Source organism: Cucumis melo, chromosome 12, assembly GCF_025177605.1.
Source record: "Cucumis melo cultivar AY chromosome 12, USDA_Cmelo_AY_1.0, whole genome shotgun sequence".
In the NCBI taxonomy this organism is placed as follows: domain Eukaryota; kingdom Viridiplantae; phylum Streptophyta; class Magnoliopsida; order Cucurbitales; family Cucurbitaceae; genus Cucumis; species Cucumis melo.
The window spans coordinates 18,340,349-18,365,483 of NC_066868.1; the positions used below are offsets into that span (position 1 = coordinate 18,340,349).

Genomic DNA, 25,135 nt, shown 5'->3' on the forward strand with positions numbered 1-25,135 from the left:
TATAATAGGTATAAAATCAGAATTGTTAAGAATTGTAAAGGGAAGTGAAAATTCTCCCTCATTGTCCATGTTCAATGAGATTTTCGAAGAAATTTAATTCAACTTTATGAGGTGGATTTTCTTTGATGACAATCATGTTATTTTTGTTGATTTCGATAGTTTCTCACATATATTATTTCATGTGATTTCAATGGTTAGTGTCCCTTCCTATTACATAAACTCTATGAAACGACTACAAGTGACTGATCCCATGCATATAAGTGTCGCTTGAAGTTCTGAAAGTAATGTCTTTAGATGACATCTAATTGTATATAACAGAAAGAGATAAAAGTAGAGAGGTCCTATTAGACGTGTCAACCTGATGAGATTTTCAAAAAAAATTGATTCGTAGAATTTGAACTTTGCATTTATTAATTTCACTATAGTATGGTTTAGATTTTCAATTCTTTAGAACTTGAGAACTTCGGTTTTCACACTTGAAAAACTTAACTCTTCAAAACTCCCTAAGAGCGTTAATTTTCAAAACTTAGGAGCTTCGATCTTTGAATCTTAGGAGTTTCTTCTAATTTTTAAAGTTTTAAAGCTCTGGTCTACATAACTTAAGAGCTCTAGAATTTCAATTTTCAAAACTTGAAAGAAATTATTTTCTTCGAATCTTCAATTCTTATCTTCAAAACTTAAGAGCTTCAAAACTTCACTTTTTAGAACATTACTTAATTTTGATAAAAGTCTTCAATGACTAAATTTATTATAAATTGTAAAATATAAAAACTAAATCGTTACGAATCGGAAAGTATATATTGTTACCAACTTGAAAGCATATAGACTAAACCCAACTTTCCTTCCATTTTTTCTGTTGCCCTCTATAAACATTTCCAATTGGTTGTTTCACAGTACTCTTTCAAGTGTAAAAAATGGGTGGTCTCACATCATTCTATCATGGCTAGATAGTTTATTTAAATTTAATTTGAATGTGGAGATCGAATGGTATAATTCTCTCATGGCTAGAGTTACTTTTCTCAAACATTTAGTAAGAGATCTGCAGCTGCTTTATTTTGGATTCTATCTTTTTTCTTCTCCTTTACAACAGTTCATTGGAGTCACCTTTCCCACATGCCATTATCAAAACTCTTCATCAAAGGGAATGAAAGATGCGTTAGTTTGAAGCCAAACCTGGAACAAAGTAGATGCCTTTCAATTAAGAGTTTCAGTTGATGATCATTGGTAACGTTGATCAATTTGAAAATTTCAGAAGAAAAGTTTTGTAAAATGATCATCAAAAGTGTTTAGAAGAATCGTAATCACAATAAGTAAGATCGAAGGAACTACTTCATTTGATTGATATTTAATCTATCATAGAGCCTGAAGCAATTTCGGAAGTATCTTTTGAACAAAATTCATAGACTACAATGCCAAAAGAAAGTGAACAATGGAAAAGGATAACTTATGTATAATTTGGCAAAGGCAGTTTTACATTTACTTGTACGCTAGCGGTCCAGACCTTGAGACAGCAAACCTTGGAAGGGGACTAGGACCTGAGCTGCCTGAAGTTGAACCTTCAACATGTTTCGCTTTCCGACTGGAACTGTAATCCAAAGGACCTGAACGACGGGCATTCCGGTGTTTAGTTTCAATGCTTCTTGAGCTTCCACTATCATGATCATAGACAGAACTCTGACCATGCATCATTGACCCCTTGAAGTAACTCAAATCACTACTTCCGTGCTGAGGAGTAGCATCGCCACGAGGCTGGCGTGGCGCAGGGGATCCATGAGATAGTGACACGACGGGGGAATAGTGTGGGGAAGGACTGAGGAGCGCCAATGGCCCTGGAGAATTGGCATAGTACTGGCTATAGATTGAACGTAGAATGGCATAAGGAACATATGGCTCCAAAGAGCTTCTTGGAAGGTAAGGTGAGACCTCACATAGTTGATCGAGAAAGATAAGCTGTGGTACAAGATGAGATCTGTTGAGAAACGAGGTTAGTACCCAACCTACATATTATGTCGATTAATGAAACCAAAAATGTTTACGTTGAAGTGCATTCTATATTTAATGTGGAAGACTTAAACCTTCAGCTTGAGCAAGTTTTGGACATTCAAACAAACAGTTTGAGTTACAATCAGAACGTAAAGTAAGAAATAAATATGCAAACTTAGATTACCTGTTAGCTTCACTCCACGAATCTAAAATAATTCCAGCAGCAAGTTTTACAAAGAGCTGCATTGTAGACTTTATGCTTGCTTCAACCGATGAAAGACTCTCAGCCTCGGCAGAATTCAATGTTCCACCAGCATGACCATTTGGAAAAGACTGCCTCTGCTCGTGTTCACGATCCAATCTCACATACTCACTTCCAGCAATCACTGCAGTGATGCACCTGCAATCACATTTAGTTGAGTTTTGCAAGAGATAAAAAATAAATATAATAGAAAAAACCAGATTAGCACAAGGCTAAGTTGGGATGGAACACTATTACAAATGAAGATTTAATCAACAAAACTTGACGAGTATTTGAACTTGGAAACAGTTATTGTAAGATTAAAAGACGTGCCATTTCACCTTGCCAAACAATGAATATTATTGTTGAAGCCTCCCGTATCAACATTAAAGGCAGTTGAGTTCCAAATATTAGAAGTCATGAAGGAGGCAAATAAATATGGTAACAAAGCCCACGAACCATCGTTAGCACCCCCTACATCTTCCAATATAGATCTTATCCATTGTGAATCATGACCAGAGATTACTGCAACACCGTTAGCCACTTCTCTCATTCTCCTAATATCCTTCCTTTCAGGTAATGAATAGGGTATGTTTTTAACAAACCCAGATAATAATGAATAAATCAAGGGTGCACTATCTTCAAGAACAATTCCAGCTGCTTCAGCTAAGTTTTGATCAAAAGCCAGAGCTAGACCCGCTTGAATACAGAATCCAATTATTGTCTCCATGTCTACAATTTGCCTAATGGATGCATCTCTTTCAATTCGATCACCAGAATGCAAACTGCTGGCAACTGACTCGAGCACCTCACGGTTAGACCTCAATGATGTGTCGATACAGTTCAAAAGTGCTGCTGTATGTTCTTTTAGCATACGCTCTAACTTATCCACTCCATAGCCACCAAATATCCGAACAAAGGCTTGTAATTCTCTTGCATCTGTGACAGAGTCAGCAAAATATCCACCCACAGGCCTTGTACTCTTGAAGCATTTGTGAACTGGAGCAAATAGAATTCCAGCACCTGAAGTATCCTTGATGATGTTTTCAATGTACCAGTTACACACAGCTTCAGCTGCTGATCCTGTTTGTTGCTCTGCTGGCTTCTCAAAAGAGTGCAAAGATGAAACTGGACCCGAGCAAGCCTCAGCAAGCAAAACATCTCGCATTCCCTGGGTAAGGTCCATGCTAATATGCTGCTCCGCAAGATGGACGATGCTGATATGCCGACGAATCAAAGATTCTAAAACAGAAGGTCGTTGAAGGTCATTCTCAGTTTTTATTACAGCAAGTAGCCTCCTCCTGAAGTTCCCAAGGATGCATTCTCTCATATACTGCAACAAATAGTTTGTAAGCTAACATGAAGTCAAATGATTATCTTAGATGATGCACGATGCAAAAAGAATCATAAATATTGATATTGTTAACAAGACAAAGGAAGCCACATTTAAAGAAAGAACAATAATATAAAGAACAAAGTGGTTTTTTCTTTGTCAAAAACCAAGCTTTTATTGAGCATAACGAAAAAATATAAAAGGGCATAAGAAAAACAATGCCCAATAAAAAAAATGAGATCTTGAAAAACTACGAAAAATGAAAAGAGACTACAATCTGACAAATCAAACTAAGATCATAAATACAGAAAGACCTAGTGATCAAAACCCACAGGGAGGCTAAACCTCCCCAACTCCCAACCTTCCTCACTTGACCTATGACTCTTAGAAACCTATTATTTCTATTGAGCCAAACTTCCAAACTTCATTAGCATTCTTTACTAAACTGAGATCATGGTTTCAAAGTCCTTTAACTTGTTAAATCTCACCAGTTGGTTGACTACGAAATGTTGTAAATTCCTTGAAAATTACCAACTTCGCTTATTGAACCTCATGAGTTAACCGACTACAAAATGTTTCCAATTCTTTGGATCACCAGCTTAACATATTAGACCTCCCGAGTTCATTGACTACCAAGTCTAGTAAATTCTATTGACAAACAAATATTTTCAGTGTTGAATTTTTTTTTTTTTTTTTTCCTTTTTATAAACTTGTTGATTCTGCATGGTTTCTATTTCAAGTTAATTTGGGACTAATTTATTTTGAAAGTTTGAATTCTTAGGAGAGAGAATCATGTTTAGAATTTGTTCCAAGCTCTCGTACAATTTCAAAAAAAGACAACAAATGAATTACAGACATTATACATAGTGTAAACTACCAAAGGGATAATTGTATGAATAGTATTCTAGCCCTCAATGAGAGGGAAGAGCTTTTATAAGAAAGATTGTTAAGTAACTAACTTAACAATCTTTAACTACAGTAACTAAAAATCAATCTTTACCTATAGTAACTAACAATACAGCTTACTATAGCTTTATTTAGAGCTTTGTTTACACCATAATCCACCTCCCTAAAACTAGGCTTGTCCTCAAGCTGGGTCAGCAAACTTGAAATCATCTTGGACGAGATATTCTTTAAGTCAGCCACATTGAAAACTGGGTCGATATTCAGTTCTTCCGGGTAGTTCAATTTTGTAGGTATTATGATCATATTTTGCAATCACTTTGCAAGGGCCAGTCTGCTTATCCTTCAGCTTTCCATAAGTTCCGGCTGGGAATCTTTTTTTCTCAAGTGTGCCATAACAAGATCTCCTACTTGGAAGTGAACTTCTCTTCTCTTCTTATCTGTCTCTTTTCTACATGATGCTATATTTTTTATTAAGTGGTCGTGAACTTCTTTATGAAACTTCTGTATGTGGTTTGTCATCTCTTTTGCTTCATTTTGTATATTCACACTAGTAGGTAAGTTAATTATATCAAAAGTGAGTCTAGGAGCTTTAGTGTAGACAACATCAAAGGGGCATTTGCCAGTGGTTCTATTCTTCATATTATTGAAGGCAAATTCAGCTTCGGCAAGGGTCATGTCCCATTGTTTTGGGTGTGTTCACCCAAGCATCGAATTAAGTTTCCTAAGGATTTATTAGTAAATGCAGTCTGGCCATCAGTTTGAGGGTGTGAGGTAGTGATGAACTTGAGTGTAGTGTCGAATTTTTCTCAAAGGGTTTGCCAAAAGTTGCTTTGGAACTTAACATCCCTATCAGAAACAATAGTCTTAGGAATTCTGTGGAGTCTCACAACGCTCTGAAGAAAAGGGTAGTAGCATAAACAGCATCATTGGTGATGCAAGCTAGGAAATGAGCCATCTTGCTGAATTTGTCCACTACTATCACTACGGCATCAAATTCCCTTTGTGTTTTGGGCAATCCCACAACAAAATCTATTGAAGTCTTCCCAGATGGTTGCTGGTATTGGCAAAGGGGTGTATAAACCAGCATTAGAGCTAGTTCCTTTAGCATTCACAAGATTGTCTGTATCCTTTCGAAGTTGTGGCCAAAAGTATCTAGAAGCCAGCAATTCAAATGTTTTATCTTGGCCAAAGTGACCAGCCAATCCTCCTGAGTGTGCTTCTTTCAGTACTGCTTCTCTAACTGAAGTGTGTTCTCCTTTGAACAAGAATTCATCAACAATAAGGAATCCCCCTACTTGGATATGATGACTATAATTGTACCACAGCTTGCTGAAATCAGTATCATCTTCATAGAGATCTGGTAGGTGTTTGAAGGCAATGATTTCGGTAAAAAGGAGCATGAGCAATGAGGACTTCCTGCGTAAGGCATAAGCAACTTTATCTCCTGTCCAGCTTTGTGTTTGATCACGAAGTCAAATATTTGGATGAAAGACACCCATCTGGCATGCATTTTGTTGATATTCTTCTGTGCTTGTAGGAATTTAAGAGAAAAAATGATCTGTTATCAGCAAGAACTCTTTGAACAGTAGGTAGTGCTCCCACTGTTTTAGGGCTCGAACAAGTGCATACATCTCTTCCTCATAAGTGCTCCAAGCTTGCCTCGAAGGACTAAGTTTTTCACTTAAATATTCAACCGGATGTCCAAATTGAGATAAAATAGCCCCTATGCTGGTTCCACAAGCATCCACTGCTACTTCAAATGAATGTGAGAAATCCGGTAGTCTTAAAAACTGGGCTGCTGCTAAGCTCTTTCTTCAAAGTATCAAAGCTTTGTTGCTACAATATTCCCCACGAAACTTCCTTTCTTCAAGCAATTAGTAGATGGAACAGCAAGAGAGCTGAAATTTTAAATAAATTTTAGGTAGAAGGATGCCGAACCAATGAATGCTTGAACTTCTTTTGTACAAGTGGGAATTGACCAACTACTAATAGCTTCAATCTTCTTTTTGTCCATCTTGATCTGATTTTCACCACCTATGAAACCTAAGAATGCAGTCACTTTGACAAAAAAGATTCATTTTTTGAGGTTGATGTAAAGTTAATTAAGAGCTAAAGTTTGGAATAGTTGGTGTAAATGTTGATGATGTTCTTCAATATCCCTACTAAAAACCAAGATATCATCAAAATAAACAATTACAAATTTATTAAGGAAAGGATGTAGTACTTAATTCATGAGTCTCATGAAAGTGTTGGGCCATTTGTCAACCCGAAAGGCATTACAAGCCATTCGAAAAGGCCTTCATTTGTCTTAAAGATTTTTCCATTCATCTCCTTGTCGAATTCTGTTTTGGTGATATCCACTTTTCAAATCAATTTTAGAAAACATTGAGGCTCCCCCAAGTTGGTCTAGCAAATTACCAATTCTTGGTATAGGAAACCTGTATTTGACAGGGATTTTGTGTTAGACCTCCTATCATACATACCTACAAATGCAGGGGTAAAAAAGAGAATATTCAAGAAAATAGCTTGGCCAATAGGAATAAATTAAAGGAATATCTCTTGGGGGACCCACCAGGGGAATGGAGGTACTTAAGTAATGTTTTTGGGGATTGATGAGGTAGGTTATATTTTAGGAAAAGTTGCTGAGAGCTTTGGGAGAAGAACCAGCCTTCTCAAATTGTTGGGGAGTCTTTATTATTTTTCCTTATTCATATCTTTTTGTTCTTATTTTCCTTTTGCTCTGGATTATCATTGTGAACATTTTCTGGTTGATAGCAATACATAAATATCCACAAAGTATTCTCTGTTTCTCTAGTGTTGTTGGGATTTTGTAAGTGCAGCGGAAGGCGTCCTAACATTTTGTTTATTGCTCTGTTGTCCACACACATCTGCCAAGTCTCATCTTTCTTTGGAGTTAATAAGGCTGAAACTGCACAAGGACTGAGGTCGGTTGAATGTGTCATTTTTTTAGAAGCTCTTCAATAGTTTGGTGCAAAATAGCATTATCCTTGGGACTCATTCGATAATGAGGAAGATTGGGAAGTGTGGCACCAGGCAACAACTCAATATTGTGTTGAATATCTCAGAGGGGAGGTAGTGTAGTTGGTTCTTAAATCAGCTTGGGAAAGATTTCAAACAGGGTGTGAACAAACAGTGGCAATTCGGTAGGATCTTCTTCTTGGGGATTGGAAACAACTAGCACCTAAATATCTTCATCTCTTTCTTCTAAAAGTTTCTTCCCACTGATGGTGACAAATAGGCTGCCACTCTTCTTATTGCTCTTCATTCCTTCTCCTTTATTCAACGAAAGAAGGATTACTTTCTTGTCCATCCAGTGGAACTCATAAGTACTTTCTCGGCCTTTATGTGTAGTACGAAGATCAAAGTACCATGGCTGTCCAAGAAGGATATGACATACATCAATCTCTAAAACATCACATAAACTACTTGATCTTTATAGTGGTTTCCAATGGATAAAGGTATTGAACAAATCTTGCTGACTTAAGTTTCTCCTCCCTTGTTGATCCACCCAATCTTATAAGGATTGGAATTTTCTTCTCTTATGAGATTCAAGATTGCAACTAATTTTTTAGAGACAATTTTTTGTACTGCCACTGTCAATTATCACATTGCATACTTTCCCATAAATGGTGCATCGGGTCTTGAAGAGGCTATGCCTCTGAGGATGGGACTGTTCTTTTGGAGCAATAAGAACTCTTTGTAGAACACATGATAATCTCTGTCCCTCATTGGATTCAACTAATTCAGCTTCCTCTTCTTCTTCAAAATCATCAATTGATCGATTTCCTTCTTCAACATAAGCTATCATTTTTCGTTGAGGGCAAGCATTAGAAGGGTGGTTGGTCTGGCCACATCTATAACATGTGCCAGAAAAAGGACAATTGTAAGAATTCCTGGTTGGTTTTGCAGCTTCAGAATTGTCCTTGTTGTTTTTCTCCTCAATCTTGTCACTTACTTTCTCTTTCACAGGTTGGGGAAGGTTCTTTAAAAAGTTTGTACATGGAATCTTCTTTGAAGAAGAAGGATCCCATTGCATTTATCTTGGGTTCTTTGCTCATGAATCAATCATTTCTTCTACAGTTTCAGCAAAGCAAATGGCTTCAAAAAGCCATTGAAAGGATTGTAACTTCACCTTCTCTTTTATGTCCAGCCGTAAACCTCCAACAAATAGAACAATATCATTAGATATTGTTCTCCTTCCATCAGATTGATTCTAACTCCTAATCGAAGGAATTCTTCAATGTAGTCGGCTACTTTTCAAACTCTCTGTTGGCAGTTTTGGTATTGAGCATATTATTAAACTACCGATTCACCCAAAAGTTCAAGCTCTGGTTGAAGGCAAATTTAATTATATATCACTAACACACCCCCTCACTTGAGGGCTTGAAATATTCGAAAGACCTAACAAGTAGAAATCAATTTTAATTGGGGAGGAAACGACAATGCAGGGGCTTGAACATAGAACCTCTATGGGCCACCTACTCTAATATCGTGTTTGATAGTATGGGATTTCATCTCAAAACCAATTGGCAATGAGAGGACTAGCTCATCTACCCTATAAGGAATGTGAGTCTCCTTGGTTTTTCCAATGTAGGACTCTTAACATCTCAACACATATAAGGTTTGTTCATAGTTTGGTGGCAAGAAACGCTTCATTAGATTCTTCATTCTTAATGTATTGGTCTCTTGCCTTGTTTTTTGGCAGTTAACTTCAAGCTGATCCCACCATGTCGAGGCTCCACCTTTTAGTTTCAAAGCAATTAAACAAACCTTCTTGTGCTCGAGTGTTCCGATCTAGCTGAAAAAAATTTCAGTATTTTTAATCCAATCTAAAAAAGCTTGAATATTACGCTTACCATCATAATTGGGGAGGTCAATCTTCATCTTATACTCATGTGATTCTTGTCTCCTTCTTCCGTGGCCTTTATTTCTTTGTGTTCTTGCATTGCCAAAATCATTATTTCCGTTTTCTTCACCGGAGAACTCCAGCTATCATGTTCTTGGAGACAATCTTGAAATTCTGGCCAACGTTCCTGCATTTCTTGATTTAATTCTTGGTGGTTTTGTTGTCGAAATCCTCTTCTTCCTCGTCTTCCCCAATGCCGTACGACTCTTTCATCTTTTTGGTGGACTGGACATTGATTAAAGCATCTAGCCTTTGAATTACCATATTCAACATGTCATGAATTCCCTCCAACGAAGCTTCCACAAACAGCAAGCATCTCGAGGTGGTTCTTAGAGAGAAGACGAGAGTGTCTTCCACCTCTTGATTTTGAGCAGGTTGCTCAACTACCACCGGTTGTACTCCTCGCCAGATAGCCATAGGTCTCGAGAGCATACCCTCTCATACCAATATTCTACTCCCCAATAAGAGGGAAGAGCTTTATTTATAAGGAAGATTTAATACAAAGAAGTTAGTACTAACTTAACAATCTTTAAACGACATTAACTAACAATCAATCTTTAACTACATTAACTAACAATCAATCTTTAACTATAGTAACTAACAATACAGCTTACTGTAGCTTTATTTACAGCTTTGTTTACATACAAGCACTCATCCAAGAAGTGACAACATAAGAGGTTGATTTCATAAGAAAGAATATTTCTATTTTCTAAGAAATATTCCAACTGACCCATTATAAGAACTTTTTCCAACAAACAGTTCATGTCTCTTATGATCCATCTTATGCCTCATTATAACTCATACTTTTGAGCCTGAAGTTACACTACGAGTGGCACACAATGCGATAATAAACAATTGGATGATATTACTAGAATGACGTCAGATAAAAAAAAAATTTCGCAAAGAGAAAGCTACAGAACTACAAGACACAAATGAAAATACACAGAAAATTATGATAATGAAATACGTGGTCAGACAATAGAGCAAATAAATATTTTATTCAAATCCAATAGAAAAATACAAGGCAAATATTTTTGTTTCATCAATCTCAACCCTAAAACTTAATGATGGGTCAGGGTAAATTTGATTGTACAAATACTTTTAACAATTTTTTACATTTGTGGGCTTATTAATATTAACTGAATAGAAAATGACATAAAGGGAGTTCAAACACAAACACTAGACCTCCTACTCTAATACCATATTAATCAATAACCATCAATCAACCCAAAAGCTTATGCTAATGAGTTAAAATAAATTTAATTCTATAAACACTCTAACAACGTTTTATTCAGCAAATTTCTGTCTTAAGAGATGATAAATTAGAGTGTTTATGAATATACTTGGAAGAACTCTTTCCTGACGAGGACATTCTAATCAATAATCTAGAAAATTTGATGATATTTTAGCAAACCATGCAAAAGAACTTGTACTCCTTAACTCTCAGCAGTCAGCATGATGAGATCAAGTACGCTATAAGAGAATCTGTTATTCTTTCTTTTATCATATAATTCGATCTTTAATTATTTCTTTCTAAAAACAAAAAACAAAAAAAAACAAAAAAAAAAAGAAGAAGAAGAAGAAAGAAAGAAAGAAACTCATTATACCATGTAGGGCATGGACGAGAATATTAATAAATTATTTTATTATTTCTCCCATGTACTAGAAGAAGCCGTAGGGTCCAATTTGCCTAAGTATACTAGAAAAGAAAACTTGCTAATATCATTGTCAAACATAAAGAAAAACCTCCTCTTATACCACTGCACTCCCAGAAAAAAGGAATAAAAAAGCATGGAGCCGATTTTAAATGCTCGTTGAAACTGCAACGTTACTCCCAAATCATAAAGGATTGGAAAGCTAGTCAAGGAAAAAGAAAAGATGTGAAAAGCAATCATATCATACCTCCCTCAGAACAAAAACGTGATTTAGAACACATATCGGCTCCATATCATTCAGAACAGAGCATAGATTGGTTAACCTTTGCATTGCAGCTTCAAGCCTGTCAGAGAATTTTTTAAGACTAACTTCATTTTATTGAATGATAAAACTAACAACGTATTAAAAGAATTCTTTTTTCCCTTATTCCATAAGAAACACAAAGTATCCAAAACAGTCAAAACAGAGCATAAAAAATTCCAGGCAACATCCTAGAAACAGATTACTTGGACAAAATAATCCGTTGCTAAACCACTTCAGGTTAATATTTACTGGAGTTTTTCTTTAACCGGATATTTAGTGAGAAAAAATGAGAAAACACACGGATACAAACACATAAGCAGTTTCAAAAGGGGTCAAATTACACAAAGGGACTCTAGTGAGGTAAAATAAGATTAAGAGTGTAATTAACTATAGATAGGCTTTGTCATTGATGCTCAAAGGGAGACAGAATGTAACCAGGGACCAAATATCACTAGAAGACCCTCCCGCCCCCTGACAATCCTATTATTCCTCTCAACTCAAAGACCCCACCGTGTCACAAAATTGGTAAAACCAAAGTTATAAGAAAGAAAACCGCTTACATTTTGATTGAACCATTATTCTCAGGATAGCTCTCATAGCCAGGTAAAGGAAAACCAGCTGCTCCTTTTGGAGATTTAGTCAAAGGAATTGAAGCTCTCGAAGCATAATTCAGAAAAGAAGCTGCTTGCTCTGGTAGAAGCTGGAATTCGTTAAAGCATTAGGCTCAGCAATATTTACAAAAATGAAAGCAGAGTGAAATTTGGTTAATCAAATGAGAATGCTGCCTGAAGTGTCGCAATATACAAGTACCTGAATCTCTAGGGCACCAAATCCTCCTTCTGAGTCAAGGATATTAATTAATCCCTCCAAACCACCCATAATAGACTCAATGAGAGATTCTACATAGAGTACAGCGTCCCTGCCAATTCTGGTGACCTGCCATGCACTTCAAATCAAATATGCTACTACGAAATATTTGATTGAGTTTGCAATAAGGAAATGCAATCATAGGTGGATATGAATATGAACTAAATCAGACCCCCAAGATAAAAATCATCATGATCCCATCACCACTAGTCCACTACAAGATGTCTCTAAAGACAAATTGTAAACATTTACAGACAGATATCAGAGAAATAATCTAAAACTCTCATTTCTCACACTCATTCTCTACTTTTAAGATATCAACATCAACTCCAACAAATCTTTACTTAATCCTTCATAAGATTTTAAAACAGTGTTGTATATGTACATCAACATTTACCATAGACTTCTCATTCCAGTTGAGAGAATTTGAAGACGTTTCAGTTGATGAAAACACAAAAATGAAAAAACTAATTGCTCCACATGCCTCAATTTGAAGGCTCTTGGTACTACTCCAAGTTCCAATGGCAAAGTAAAGAATCAAAGAAAGCCTCACTCTAGAGAAAGAAAGACTCTCTAATAGTTGGTGAAATCTTTCCTTTAGAAGTTGTCACACCTTAATATTAAGCCATGTAAACAACCGCCTTGCTCATTTTTCTTTGGTAATCACAAAGCTGGATGCCACCAAGTTGGGGGACTGTAATTCAGTTTGTACGCTACAAATTTGATGTCGGTTTCATTTGGTATATTTATATAGTTGTAGAAGTGAGAAACCAAGCTTTCATCAAGTAAAATTAAGGAATATGCACGGCCAAGCCAGTAATAAAATAACCCCACAAAAGGAGTCCAAACCCTAGCTATACAGGAACGAACTTCAATCTAAAAGAATAAAACCTAGCCGGTAAGGTAAGGATAACAACAAAATGAGGGACAGACTGACACCCACAAAGAAGTATTAAAACTAACAACATCTAACATCTCCCATAACCTCTGAACCCCTAAAAATATTGCTAATCTCAATCCAAATACCCCACAATATGGCCAAAAAGAAAAAAGAGGACTATCCTAATCCGAGATGGAAGATTTATAAGAAGGAAGATGAGTTGAACAATTACCTCCTCTGGGACAATTGGCGAAGCACACTCAGGAAAACTACTGGCAATGCCAAGCCATGCACAACAATGTTGAGGTCGCCCTTCAGGTCCAAACATTGTATTTCTGAAGACCTTTCGAAAAACAGAGACAAGCTCATTAGCAAGTTATCAGTGCATTTATAAATTAAACATAATATTCAAAATATAGCTGCAAATATATAGGTAATAGGGACCATGCAGTTTCTGAAAACAATAACTCACTGCTGTAAGGTGCTGGTGGTAGAAGTAAAGCTTTTTAAGACTTCCGTGCTTCGATAATTGGGATTCTAACTCGTCAACACATCTGCAATGATTAAAAAAAAAAAATCCAAATGTTAATCTTTTGCACTACAAGTGGTTGAATAATGTTCATCCTCATCCTTTTACATTTTTATAGTCATGAGAAAAAGTTTTTCTATTAAAATAGATGAAAGTATAAAAGACAGATGCCTTAGAGTTAGCGCCAAAAAAAATTTAAAGAAATTAAAAAACATCCTCGAGAAATATTCTCTTTCTCATATAATCTCTCACAAAACCTCTAATTTCTTAAAGTTTTTATTAACCCTCATATATATTAAAAATATTTTCAGTTTTCAATTGGGTCTGGAAAACAACCTGCTTTCTTTTTGTGCTTCGCACTTATACCCAAGAGGTTTATTGCAATTTAGTGTGCCTTACATTTTACATTAAAAAGTAGTTAAAAAAGATTATATTGTGCATGGATCTCTTTGGTAGAAACAATCTCACAACTTTTAGTACAGAGTTCTCAAGTAAGGTCGTGTGTTTGTCTCTTTGGCCAAAGATTTTTAGTCTTCCATTGTTCATGATCATATAATATTAGATGCCTTCCAGTTTTGTAGCCTTGTCTCCATTTTTCCATTTTTTAGACCTCACGGTTGTTGTATTGGGTAATCTTAGAATTCGCAACAAAGTTTCGTTGGCCAAGTGGCCTTCACACTTTTCCCTTGAGCCCAATTCTCTTTGGTGGCCTTCACACCATAATCCTTGGAAAGATATCTCTTTCGAGCTTCCGACCTTTTCCCAGTTTACTCATTGCTTTGTGGAGGATGGTAAGGGTACCTATTTTGGAGAGGATCAGTGGGTGGGGGAGTCTTCCCTTTATTCTTCACTTCAACATCTTTATCATTTATCTTTTCCAAAAATTGTATGATATCATATTTTTTGGTTAAATCCGATAATTCTACGTCCTTCTCTTTGGGTTTCTGCCACAATTTGACCAATAGGGAAACGGCGGAGGTTGCCTCTCTTCTTTCTTTGGTTGAGGGGTGCAGTTTTGGGGAGGGAAGGAGGGACATTCGTGTTTAAAGTCCCAATCCAAGTCAAAGATATATACGTGTAATTCCTTTTTCAGTCTGTTGTTGGATCCCTCCCCTCATAGGAAGTCTATTTTTTATGTGGTCTGGAGGACCAAGGTTCCTAAGAAAGTCAAGTTCTTCATCTAGCTAATTTTTCTTGGTCGGGTTGACTTGTTAGGAGGACTTCATTTGTTGGGTCTTTTTGCTACATGCTTTGTTGGAAATAGACGAAAACCTTAATCATCTTTTTTGCGATTACCAGTATGCACGCGCTGTGTGGACCTTTTTTCTGCAGGAGTTCAGTGTTAGCCATGCAGGCCATCGAGGCATTCGTGCAACGATCGAGGAGTTCCACCTCCATCCGCCCTGCAATGAGAAGGGGGTTCTTATAGCTTGCAAGGGTGTACTATTTTGTGGGACATTTGGAGGGAAAGGAACAACCAGATGTTTCATGGTAGGGAAGGGATCATAGTGAGATTTGGTCTTTGATTAGATTTCATGTATCCCTTTGGGTTTTGATTTCAAAGACCTTTTGTAATATTCTATTGGTAACATTTTTACTCAGTCAGACTCCCTTCTTTTAGTCAAGGTGTTCCCGATGGGCCTTTTTTTCTTTTTTTTTTTTGTATGCCCTTGTTTTCTTTCATTTCCTCAATGGAAGTTGTTATTTCTATTATTAAAAAAAAAAAAAAACTCATATTTCTCGTGTAATAAAATTGGATAAGTAAATACTTTTAACTTTTACCTAATTTTATCTCCTTTTAACAAACTGAAAATTGAGTATTATTGATGAGACATGATAACACACAAAATGGTTTATTTTTAGGGCGTAGTTTTAGCTAGTTTTTGGATTAAAATGTGTTTCCATAAGAATGTTTGCTTATATTATGGGATTCGAGCAATTAGAGCAATAATGATTATTTGCACAAAAAATGGGGATAACTGGAGCAAAAAAGGGCACTTAGGGGCCAAAGAGACATATGAGAAAATGTTACAGGAAGAATTCCCTAGCGGATAGTGTCAACTTTCACCCTAACCACAGTGTCTAAATGCTGAAAATATAAGCAATCAAATCATTAGACCCAATGGGCTGTCAAGACGGGTATCGAGATGCTACCAAGGACTTTCTATATATTCTATACACTCTTATCAATTTTGAAGGTTAGAAAGTATTCATGAGAGCCAAGGAAGGAATTCAAGACTCACGATTGCAGACTTCATATGGGGAACGATGCATCATTTTGATGTTTTTTCTTCTCCTTTTACTTTGGTGATTTTTTTCTTCCAACTTTATAAAACAGTTCTTGTTCTTATTGTGATATTAAGTGAAGAAACTCTGTTTTAGAGATTTGGTGTATTGTTTTGGATGGTTCTATTTCTTGATTTAATTAATAAACATAGACCATTTCAAATTGCAACAGTTCATTTGTATGTTTGTATGCTTAATGCTTTCAGTCTCCTAATCAAAGATGAATTTATTACTTAGTTTAAGTTTTACCTTGAGAAAGTGAAAATTAGATTAAAACAAAAAATGTATTAACTGTTAGTGAAGTCTTGCATGGAACTTGGAGGTGGAGATTTTCCAGTAGAAGTAGTTAATTACTTTACTAAAAGTACAGAAAGGGAAAATCTCCTTGTAGTGACAAATAGCTGACAATCAAGAATACTTTTGGAGTAGTTCATTAATGTCTTGCTTGCTTGTAGGAAATACGCAGGGAGGTTAACTTTACCAATTAGTGGGCGAATTAACTAGCTTAGGAGAGGAAGTTAATAAAAAGGATAATTATAATAGGTAGCGATTTTTAGAATAATTATTAAGTATGTAGTAATATTTTTAAAAAAATTGCAAATATAGTAAAGTCTATCAGTGATAGACTTCTATCGTTGATAGACTGTTATGGTTTATCAGTGATAGACCAACATTTGCTACATGGTCTATCAGTGATAGACTCATATCATTGATAGAGTTTAACAGATTTTGCTATATTTGCAATTTTTTTAAAATGTTGCTATATACTTAATTATTTTGAATATAATTGCTACATTTGCAACTATCCTTTTAGTTTATTGTCCAATACATGGAACCACATTTGTAAGGCATCTTTTTTAATTTCGTTTGACCTTATTTAGAAGTATGAGTAGTTTTAGTTTAATCAAACTTTTCCGTTAGGTTCTCTAGAATCTAGATAAAAATTAAGTCTCAGTAACTACAATAGGTCAGATTAGAAACCCAATCTTAAGGACGATGGTCGTACTTAATTTACTATATTAAAACTTTTTTTTAATAGGAAAGATAACTTTCAGTATAAACAAGAACGATACAAAAGAAAGGGGAGATGAGGTATCCCCACGCAACACTATTGAAACCTGACAAACCTTACACTTCGTAATTTGGCATGGTATAAAAAGAACATGCAACAAGACACTCTTCAGAAAGATACTGTTATGCAAAAAATTGAACAAATTAAATATATATTACTATAGATTCAATGGAATTTCGTGCAATGAAACTTAAACAATGGTGGGGTTACAAGCCAATTACAATAAGGAGTTATAGGTAGATAAAGAACCTGGACCAATTATATGCAGCATTTCCTTCTGATAATAAGCCCTCTTTCCCAGTGGAAACAGTTGCCTTCTCCAAGTGTCTAATGTTAATAGAAGACCGCGAAGATGTGACAATCATCAATACTGACAGCCAATCCTTCCGAAAATCCTATAAATGGAGACAACTACCATTTCAGAATCTGCTAGCACATAAGAATGATAAATATTAAACAAGGAGTGTAGACACAAAAGTTCAACTTAAATTACCTCTATTGTATACCACATGCATGATTATACTTACTAGGTTCTTTAGGCTTTTTTCTCTTTCCTTTTTTCCTTTAGAACACTTGGAAGGTTCAAACCAATGGGAATAGTAACACTTCAAAGTTAAAACGACTTAATCTCTTAGACATTGAACTAATTATTTCTCTTATTCAATACAATTAGCAAAAAATTTTAGTGAGAAAAACTTTAAGAAAATTCTACAGAAAATGGTGAGCAAGAGAAATGAGAATAATTTTCGTAGGAAATGAAAGGAGTGCTGCTATTGAGGCTTTGCAGCCTGTTTTGGAACAAGGTGCATCAAAATGCTTCTTCTGATTATGCTACTAACAGAGCGCACATATGTTTCTTAAAAAATAATTATTACTAAAAAAGCACCAGCACTTATCAAATACCCATCCAAGATGTAAACAGTCACTTCAGTTTTCTAAGCCTGTTCATTAACTTAAATAAGGTTTGTCATATTAGGAAAAAGAATGCATAGAAACTGCATCTTTTTTATGATTACTAAACTATGTACAAATAAAGTTCAGATGCTCTTTCCAAGGTTGCTTACTGAGAGATCACGTGTGAGTGTAGATATGTTTTCACCCTGGGGTTTAGGTACGCTTTCAAGGTGAAGAACAATTTGCTGGAAAAGATCCTTTAAACTGGCATCTAGGTCCAGAGCCACCATCCCAGGAGTGCCCAACAAAAACCGGAATCTACCAGCACAGGAAGAAAGATATGATAATGCATAACCTCGAATTGCTGCACACGAACGTATATAAATTTGTCAAAAGATGTATATACATTGAGCATTATGTTATTGGTATTTTTTTCTTTTTGGTGTGGGTATTTTAGAGTATCTAGAACTGCTTACTAGCTCTTTCCAAGACAACCACCTCACCCATCAGTAATTAGGATTATAATATCTTAAATAGGTGACCACAATAGGTTAAAACCATTCTATATGTTCTAGAATTACTATCTATTCGAGAGCTTAGTTCTTCACAAAGACCATTCTATAATATTCTATTGTCTGATTCTCTAACTCTATTTACCCAACTTGTCATCTAATAAAGAATGTCTCAAATATCCTAATTTTTTTACTAATAATCCTAACACATTGTTAGATAGATTTAATCATTTCTAAATCCATTTTTTACAATGGACTTTGATATTAGTTTGATTGATGAAATTCAGTACGTGACTATTACAGCTGAAATGAATGAAAAATATATGCAAGCCTACCATTCTAATTCAAAACTATTCTGTTTTTTAAAAGAAAAAAAAAATCTAAAAACATGCTTGGTTAATTAACTCACCTTAAAGTGTAAGCAATCTATTCGTTAAAAAATTATTTTAAATGACAAAACTGCTGAAAATATTTACAAATATAGTAAACTATCAATCAATCTAGGTGATATTTTACTACATTTGTAAATATTTTGGTTCACTTTGCCATATTTAAAAACTCCTTCATTCTCAACATTTATTTATGAACAGTACGAAAATCAATTTGACCACTAACAGCTATAGTTTTTACATATCATGTGGAGTAATACATTTTATTCACAATAATCTACGACTTATAGGTTCAGATGCATTGACTAACCAGCAATGTACTTGCGCACTAAACAACAAAGACGATCCATTCCATCTATCAGGAATCCAATAGTTGGATCACTAGGATCCTGCAAACAAAATTTTATTAAAACCAAACATTTCCTCAACGTTTTAGTATAGGAATTTTACAGGGTGGAAGCACTTTACTATGTCCACTGGTATAATTCTGGCCGCTTTGGATTTAGAGGATGCAATTCCCACATGTTGAAAATACCAGGTCACTTCAGATTGTGCTAAAGCCAATGCAGAATACACCATCTGTCATAAATATTGATGTTAGAGAAATATGTAAAAGTTAATGCATCAGTATCTTTTTGAAGTACCAGTCAAACCCGGATTAAGTGGTGTGTACTAATATTTAAATGAAAACGAAGACTCTTTTGGAGAAGTTTCAAATATGAAAATATATAACATACACGGCTAGAAGGATGTGCAAGAAGCTGTTTGTGTCAAGGGTTAGGCTCAAGCTGGCCTATACTTAATAATATGCCATATTATGCACATTTTAATTCAACAAAAAACAAATTCCAAAATACCAATTCTTTTAAACAAGAAACGGAATTTTCATAGACTAAATGGAAAAAGGCAAATGTTCAAAAGATTCAATTCCATAAGGGAGTGCAAAAAAAACAAGATTAGAAACAAAATGAGAACATAAAGGCAAGAATTCGGGGCTTGAACCAAATTTGAAACATAAAAACCCACAAAACACAGAGAGAATGCTGAGATAACCAAAGAAAAATCTTGCAAAAAACAGCCCCAGAAGCCGAACAATGAAAAAAACCTCTGAATAAACCCAAAAGAGCCTCGAAAGACAAGATAAAACCTCTCCAAAACAACAGGAAACTTCTGGAGACTAAAATACCTGAAAACCAAGAGAAGAACAAAATAAATTGAAGAGAAACTTTAACCAAAGCTGAAGCCACAGTGAAAACCATCCTCAATAGGACTTGAGTTACCAACTTAGTGGAAAAGCTAGAAGGAAGAGTTCTAAGCAAGACAAAATGGCCAAACCTCCAAAACCACAAAAGTCCAGTTGTCAAAATTGGAATCAAATTTCTTAATATGCTACCAAACACATATCCAAGAACATGAAATACAACTTTGGTGTTTATTGAATCCCTTGTTTTCAAATTTCTGTTTTTAGATTGCCTAAACAAGCCCTAAATTCAGAATTAAATGGGGTTTGTGACCTTAAAGTTCCCCCTTTGGACTCTCTTCAGATCCATCCTATCAAGCACTCCGTTTCTGATAAAAATCCGGATCTTCTGGAAGTATACAGCTCTTTAGTCCAGGCCCCTGAATGCTTCATTAGGTCAGTAAATGCAGATTCTACATCTGAGCTTTTAAATCTTTCTAAATCCACCATCACTAACACAAAGGCTTCTATTCTGCGAGGTTCCCCCTACAAATCTGATTATTCTTTCGAGAACCATCTTGATATTTCCTCTCCATTTAGTGTTGGTAGTGAAGAATCAACCGGTGCTCTCAGCGCGTTTGACCTTAAATTAGTCTCAGAAATTGAAGGGGTGGATCTTAATGCTCTGTTTAATGATGAAAGTGTCTCTCCAAATAAAGTTCCCCTGGATCTACCAAAGGATTTGTTGCCAATAGTCAATGATTATGGAATTACTTTGGCTTAAATTAGCAGTTCAGCCCTCCCATGTTGTTAGTCCTCCAATATTATTCCAATATAGTAAAAGAAAGCAGAAAAAGAAGTTAGAGAGAATGTTAATGTTTCATGCAACTCATCTTTGGAAGTCTTCGTTGAAGAAACTATGGCTGCTCTTCTAATATTTCTAAAGCCTATTCCCTAAGATTATCTTGTTCATCATGAATCGTGTTATGGTCGAAAAAGGTGCTAGAATCTATTAGAGTGGCTTACGGGAGAAATATTTTGGTGAATACATTTAATACTTCTACACACATGGGGGATGTGTTTTCAATTGGATCATCAATCTTTGTCTTTGAAGATTCAACATGGGGTGTTGAGGTGTTGCAAAAGGAAGTACAACCTTTTGCAGGTTCTGATATTTCAAAAGATTTCTTCATGCCTCTTCTAGGTTTTGGACTACTTTGGCATGATAGCTTTGAGATCGCTGGCTGCATTTTCTTGCTAGTCTCTAATTCGAATGTTTCCTTTTGAGAGAGTTATTTCGTTATGCTTTGTATTCACATCTCTTCGTTTTGGTTCTGTTTTAGCTTCATTTTTCTATTGGATTTCACCTTTTTAGCTTTTTCTTTGTGAATGTTTGTTTTGGTCTTTTTTTTCTCTTGTATTGGTTGAGATCATCTTTGGGCAGTTTGTTTAGTAGTTTTTGTCTTTTATTATTTTGCTTTTAGTATAATTCTCTTGTACTTTGAGCATTAGTCTCATTTTCCATTATTAATAAAGAGGCTTGTCTCCGTTTAAAAAAAAATAAACAATCCCTAAATTTGCAAAGTATGTTTGAGGCCTTTTTCCTCATTGATTTTCTCTATATTGCAAGAGTTGGTGCAAAGTTTGGCATCCAGTCTTGGTCCATCTTGAAGAGGCTTCTGCCTTCCTTGGTCATGGTCTATAATCATAAGAAGCTTCTTCTCAGGTTATAGTACTCCATTCTCAATCTTTTGGAAATTCCTTCCCCTTTATTGTTCTTGAAAAGGGTTGATGTAATAAGTAGAGTATAAGTAGAATAAAGATAGTTAAAACAGTTAAAACTAACAGCTATTCTGATTAGTTAACTGTTAGTTAAACACCGTAACTGTTTTGTAACAACTTTCCTATAACTACCTTGTAACAAACTTTCAAATCCCCTCAATAAATACCCCATCCCTTAGCCATTCATGGCAGAGAATTCATTTTGAGGAAATTACCCAACTTTGAATTACATCAAGGGTACTCTTAAAGGAATCAATAGTTGTTTTGTGAACTAACAAGCAAAGCACACAAAGCTCTCTCTTCTGAGCACCTAATCGGTATCAACAAGAGTTTTCTAGTCTTCCCCAGCAGCAACCAGTGTTGATCCAAGTGATCACTTTGAGAGTTTCTCCAAGAATCAAAACACAAGTCCTTTATTGTGAATCAATAGTTATGGAATACAGAAGAGAAATTCTCTGTTTATATAGAAAATTAAGAACAAACCAAGTATTAAAAACTAGGAAGCATGAACACTTTAGTTTGACTACCGATTCTGTGTTCAACACGTGTTGGACACTTAGAGACTCCAACATTTGTTGGACACATATCAAACACTTGTTAGTAGGAGTGAGCATGGTGGATCGAAAAAACCGAAACGAACAACCAAAATCGAACGAACCGAGGTCGGGCGGTCGGATAGTACAATCGGCAATCAGGTTTCGGTTCTAGAAACTCAAAACCCAAGTTGTCGGACGATCGGTTTGGTTGATATGGTCGGTCTGAACCAACCCATGTATTTTTTATATATATAATATATTATATAATATAAGTTTAGGTTTTAAAAGAGAATTAAAACAAGATAATGCAATTCTTCATTTTTAAAATCGTCTATCAAAGAAAATTTTGCTCCAACCATAAACCCCAATCCATAATATTTGTAAAAGGAAATCCAAAGCCCAAAGGAAAAAAGAAATTGAATCTATATATTTCACATTTCAGAAAAATGAAAAAAAGAAAAGAAAAAAGAAAGGGAGGAAAAGAAAAGAAAGTAAGAAACATAGAAAGGAAAAAAGGAAGAAGGAGGAGGAAAAAAGGAAAAAACAAAAACCGACAAAAACCGACCGCCTGTCGAACCAGCCGGTTTTGTTGGAAGCAGCGGCTGAAGCCGGTTTTGCAACATATGTAGCGACTTGTGGTCGGTTCGGGGGCAATTTGGTCGGAAAACCGACCCCAACCACTCGCTGCTCACCCCTACTTGTTAGTGCAATAGATGAGTCAGACACTAGTTTTACAAAGTCAAAGTAGGTCCAAGATTTGTAAACATGCATCGAACACTTGTTAAGTACAATAAATAGGCACATACGATAAAAATAACCAATTTGTAAAGCAAAATGCATCAAATGATTTCTTTAGCATATATATATTTGATAAGAATGATTTAACATATAAATGCATATACATTCATTAACTTCGAATTTCCTTCCCATACAAAAGTGATATCTATTTTAAACAATGTATATTTTAATAAATGTGTCCTTGTATCCTTGTCGATGTCATAAATTTTAGAAAAAATGAGATGTTGTCATGTCCATGTTGTATTGTATCCATATCTCATACCTGTGCTTCTCAGACTAAAAAGGACGCTGAAAGGAATAAAACCCAAATATCATCTGATCTCCCAACATAATCTTGCTTCTTTAATATCATAATTTAGATTCTTATTAAGAAAACAGGGGAAAAATTCACACATTCTAAATGACAGATCCACCTTATGGTATCAAGTACATTTGCCAGTACCTTTAGGAACTATCTCACATTTCATCTTTTAATTGGCCTATAGCTATTCTCGAAGATGTAAAGACTTTTTTTTCCATAACCTTGGAGAGCACCCCTTCCAAAAGGGAGAAAAAATAATAATAAATGAAAAATGAAAAAAGTAAAAAATAAAAAACAGAAACTTATTTGGGAGAATTTTAATAGAGCATTCGGGTGGACATGTGGCAAGAAAGGAATAGAAGAATCTTTCAAGGAAGGAAAAAAAAACCCTCTTGTTATAGATGTTTTTATGGTATAGTTCATTTGATTGTGAGATAGTGTAAGAAGCATACCTGAATATTGGGGGCCAATAAACTCGGTTGATCAGTAAAGAATATCACCATTCTTCCAATCTCCTGCTTGAGAAATATTCTTCTCTCATGATGTATGGCACCACAAGACACTATTGCCTGTTCCTGGATCTCGCTGTAATCACAACGAATTATTGCATCATCAGCTTCATGATGATTTTGCCACAAACATGAAAAGAGGGGTAAAAGGAGAAAATACACACACAATCAGGCAGGCCAAAACTCATCGAGGAATTCATGAAGACAAGATCAGAAGAATTTTTCAGTATAACTAAAGCATTTTTTTAAATTAAGGTTTACAGATTTAACATCAAGGATGGACCTCCAACTATTTTTTTCAAACCTACCTCACAAAGGCTTACTATTGATCAAACAAAACACTCAGATGAACTAAACCTATAAAATGCATACAAATAGATTACCTAACATTAACTTCTACACAACCTTGCACAGTTTACTATGCTAACCATTACTACCCATTTCCTATCCAGAGCCATCAAGCGAACCACATTATTCAACATGCGGCTGATGTTTGCTTACTGATCAATACGATGATACCAGATAATAAGGGAATTCTACTACAACCCTCCAAGAAACTTTGCTTGAACTTCTTAACAAGTTATCATGTACGTAATGTGCTCTGCAGAGCACAGTTAATACACATGATTGGATATAGAAAAGCATTTTCTTAAAAAGGAAAACTGGTATTGATTGATAATGACATCTGTCCAACCAACATGATTCTAATGTACTGGTGATAGAAATTTAGAAAATGAAATGAAAGGATGATTATATAGTGAAATGAAACAGAAAAAAAAAATATATATATATATATATAAGACTTTCTTTATACCTGATCATTTTTTCAACCTGTTTGGCAACACTATACTCCAGATCGGCTTCTTTCTGCTTTGTACGCCCAGATTTGGCCATCTTCTTTGATTCTAATACTCTTGGCAAAACATATAATTGATAATCCTCATGTAGATGTATGAACTACATGTCAGTTGAACAACAATGAGACCACAAATGAATAAAAAAAAGTCAAATAAGGGCTTCTAAGGTTTATTCTCTTACCTCATCTCGGAATAATGAAAGAATTAAGTTTTCCTTTAGTACAACCTGAAATGTCAAGATCGACGATGAGAGAGAAGATAACCCAAAAGAAATTATTGATAAATATATGATGTTGAGTTTCTCTTTTTCATTGAAATAGTGAGAAAGATTTAGTAAAACAAGAAAGAAATAAGAAAGTTTACACTCAGCCCGCGAAAGTCAATAATTCTGTAG

The 25,135-nt window shown here is 35.3% G+C and overlaps 1 protein-coding gene across 3 annotated transcripts in view; it reads right to left on the reverse strand.

The window, feature by feature from the left end:
- Positions 1 to 1,311: 1,311 nt before the first annotated feature.
- Positions 1,312 to 25,135, reverse strand: part of LOC103498253 (protein NAP1) — a 29,153-nt gene continuing 5,329 nt past the window's right edge. For 2 of the 3 annotated variants that reach the window (XM_008460798.2, XM_008460799.2), the window contains 15 exons: positions 24,923 to 24,967; positions 24,699 to 24,841; positions 23,828 to 23,960; positions 19,247 to 19,357; positions 19,089 to 19,167; positions 18,048 to 18,241; positions 17,233 to 17,378; positions 13,569 to 13,650; positions 13,329 to 13,439; positions 12,160 to 12,285; positions 11,910 to 12,049; positions 11,293 to 11,389; positions 2,566 to 3,557; positions 2,168 to 2,383; positions 1,312 to 1,969 (listed from right to left, as the gene is read on the reverse strand). In XM_008460798.2, the coding sequence (XP_008459020.1) occupies positions 1,477 to 1,969; positions 2,168 to 2,383; positions 2,566 to 3,557; positions 11,293 to 11,389; positions 11,910 to 12,049; positions 12,160 to 12,285; positions 13,329 to 13,439; positions 13,569 to 13,650; positions 17,233 to 17,378; positions 18,048 to 18,241; positions 19,089 to 19,167; positions 19,247 to 19,357; positions 23,828 to 23,960; positions 24,699 to 24,841; positions 24,923 to 24,967 (3,108 nt within the window). In that variant the 3' untranslated portion in view covers positions 1,312 to 1,476. Of the gene's footprint in view, positions 1,970 to 2,167; positions 2,384 to 2,565; positions 3,558 to 11,292; positions 11,390 to 11,909; positions 12,050 to 12,159; positions 12,286 to 13,328; positions 13,440 to 13,568; positions 13,651 to 17,232; positions 17,379 to 18,047; positions 18,242 to 19,088; positions 19,168 to 19,246; positions 19,358 to 23,827; positions 23,961 to 24,698; positions 24,842 to 24,922; positions 24,968 to 25,135 lie in introns of those variants that run through there. The other variant, XM_051080611.1, reaches the window with a different exon arrangement.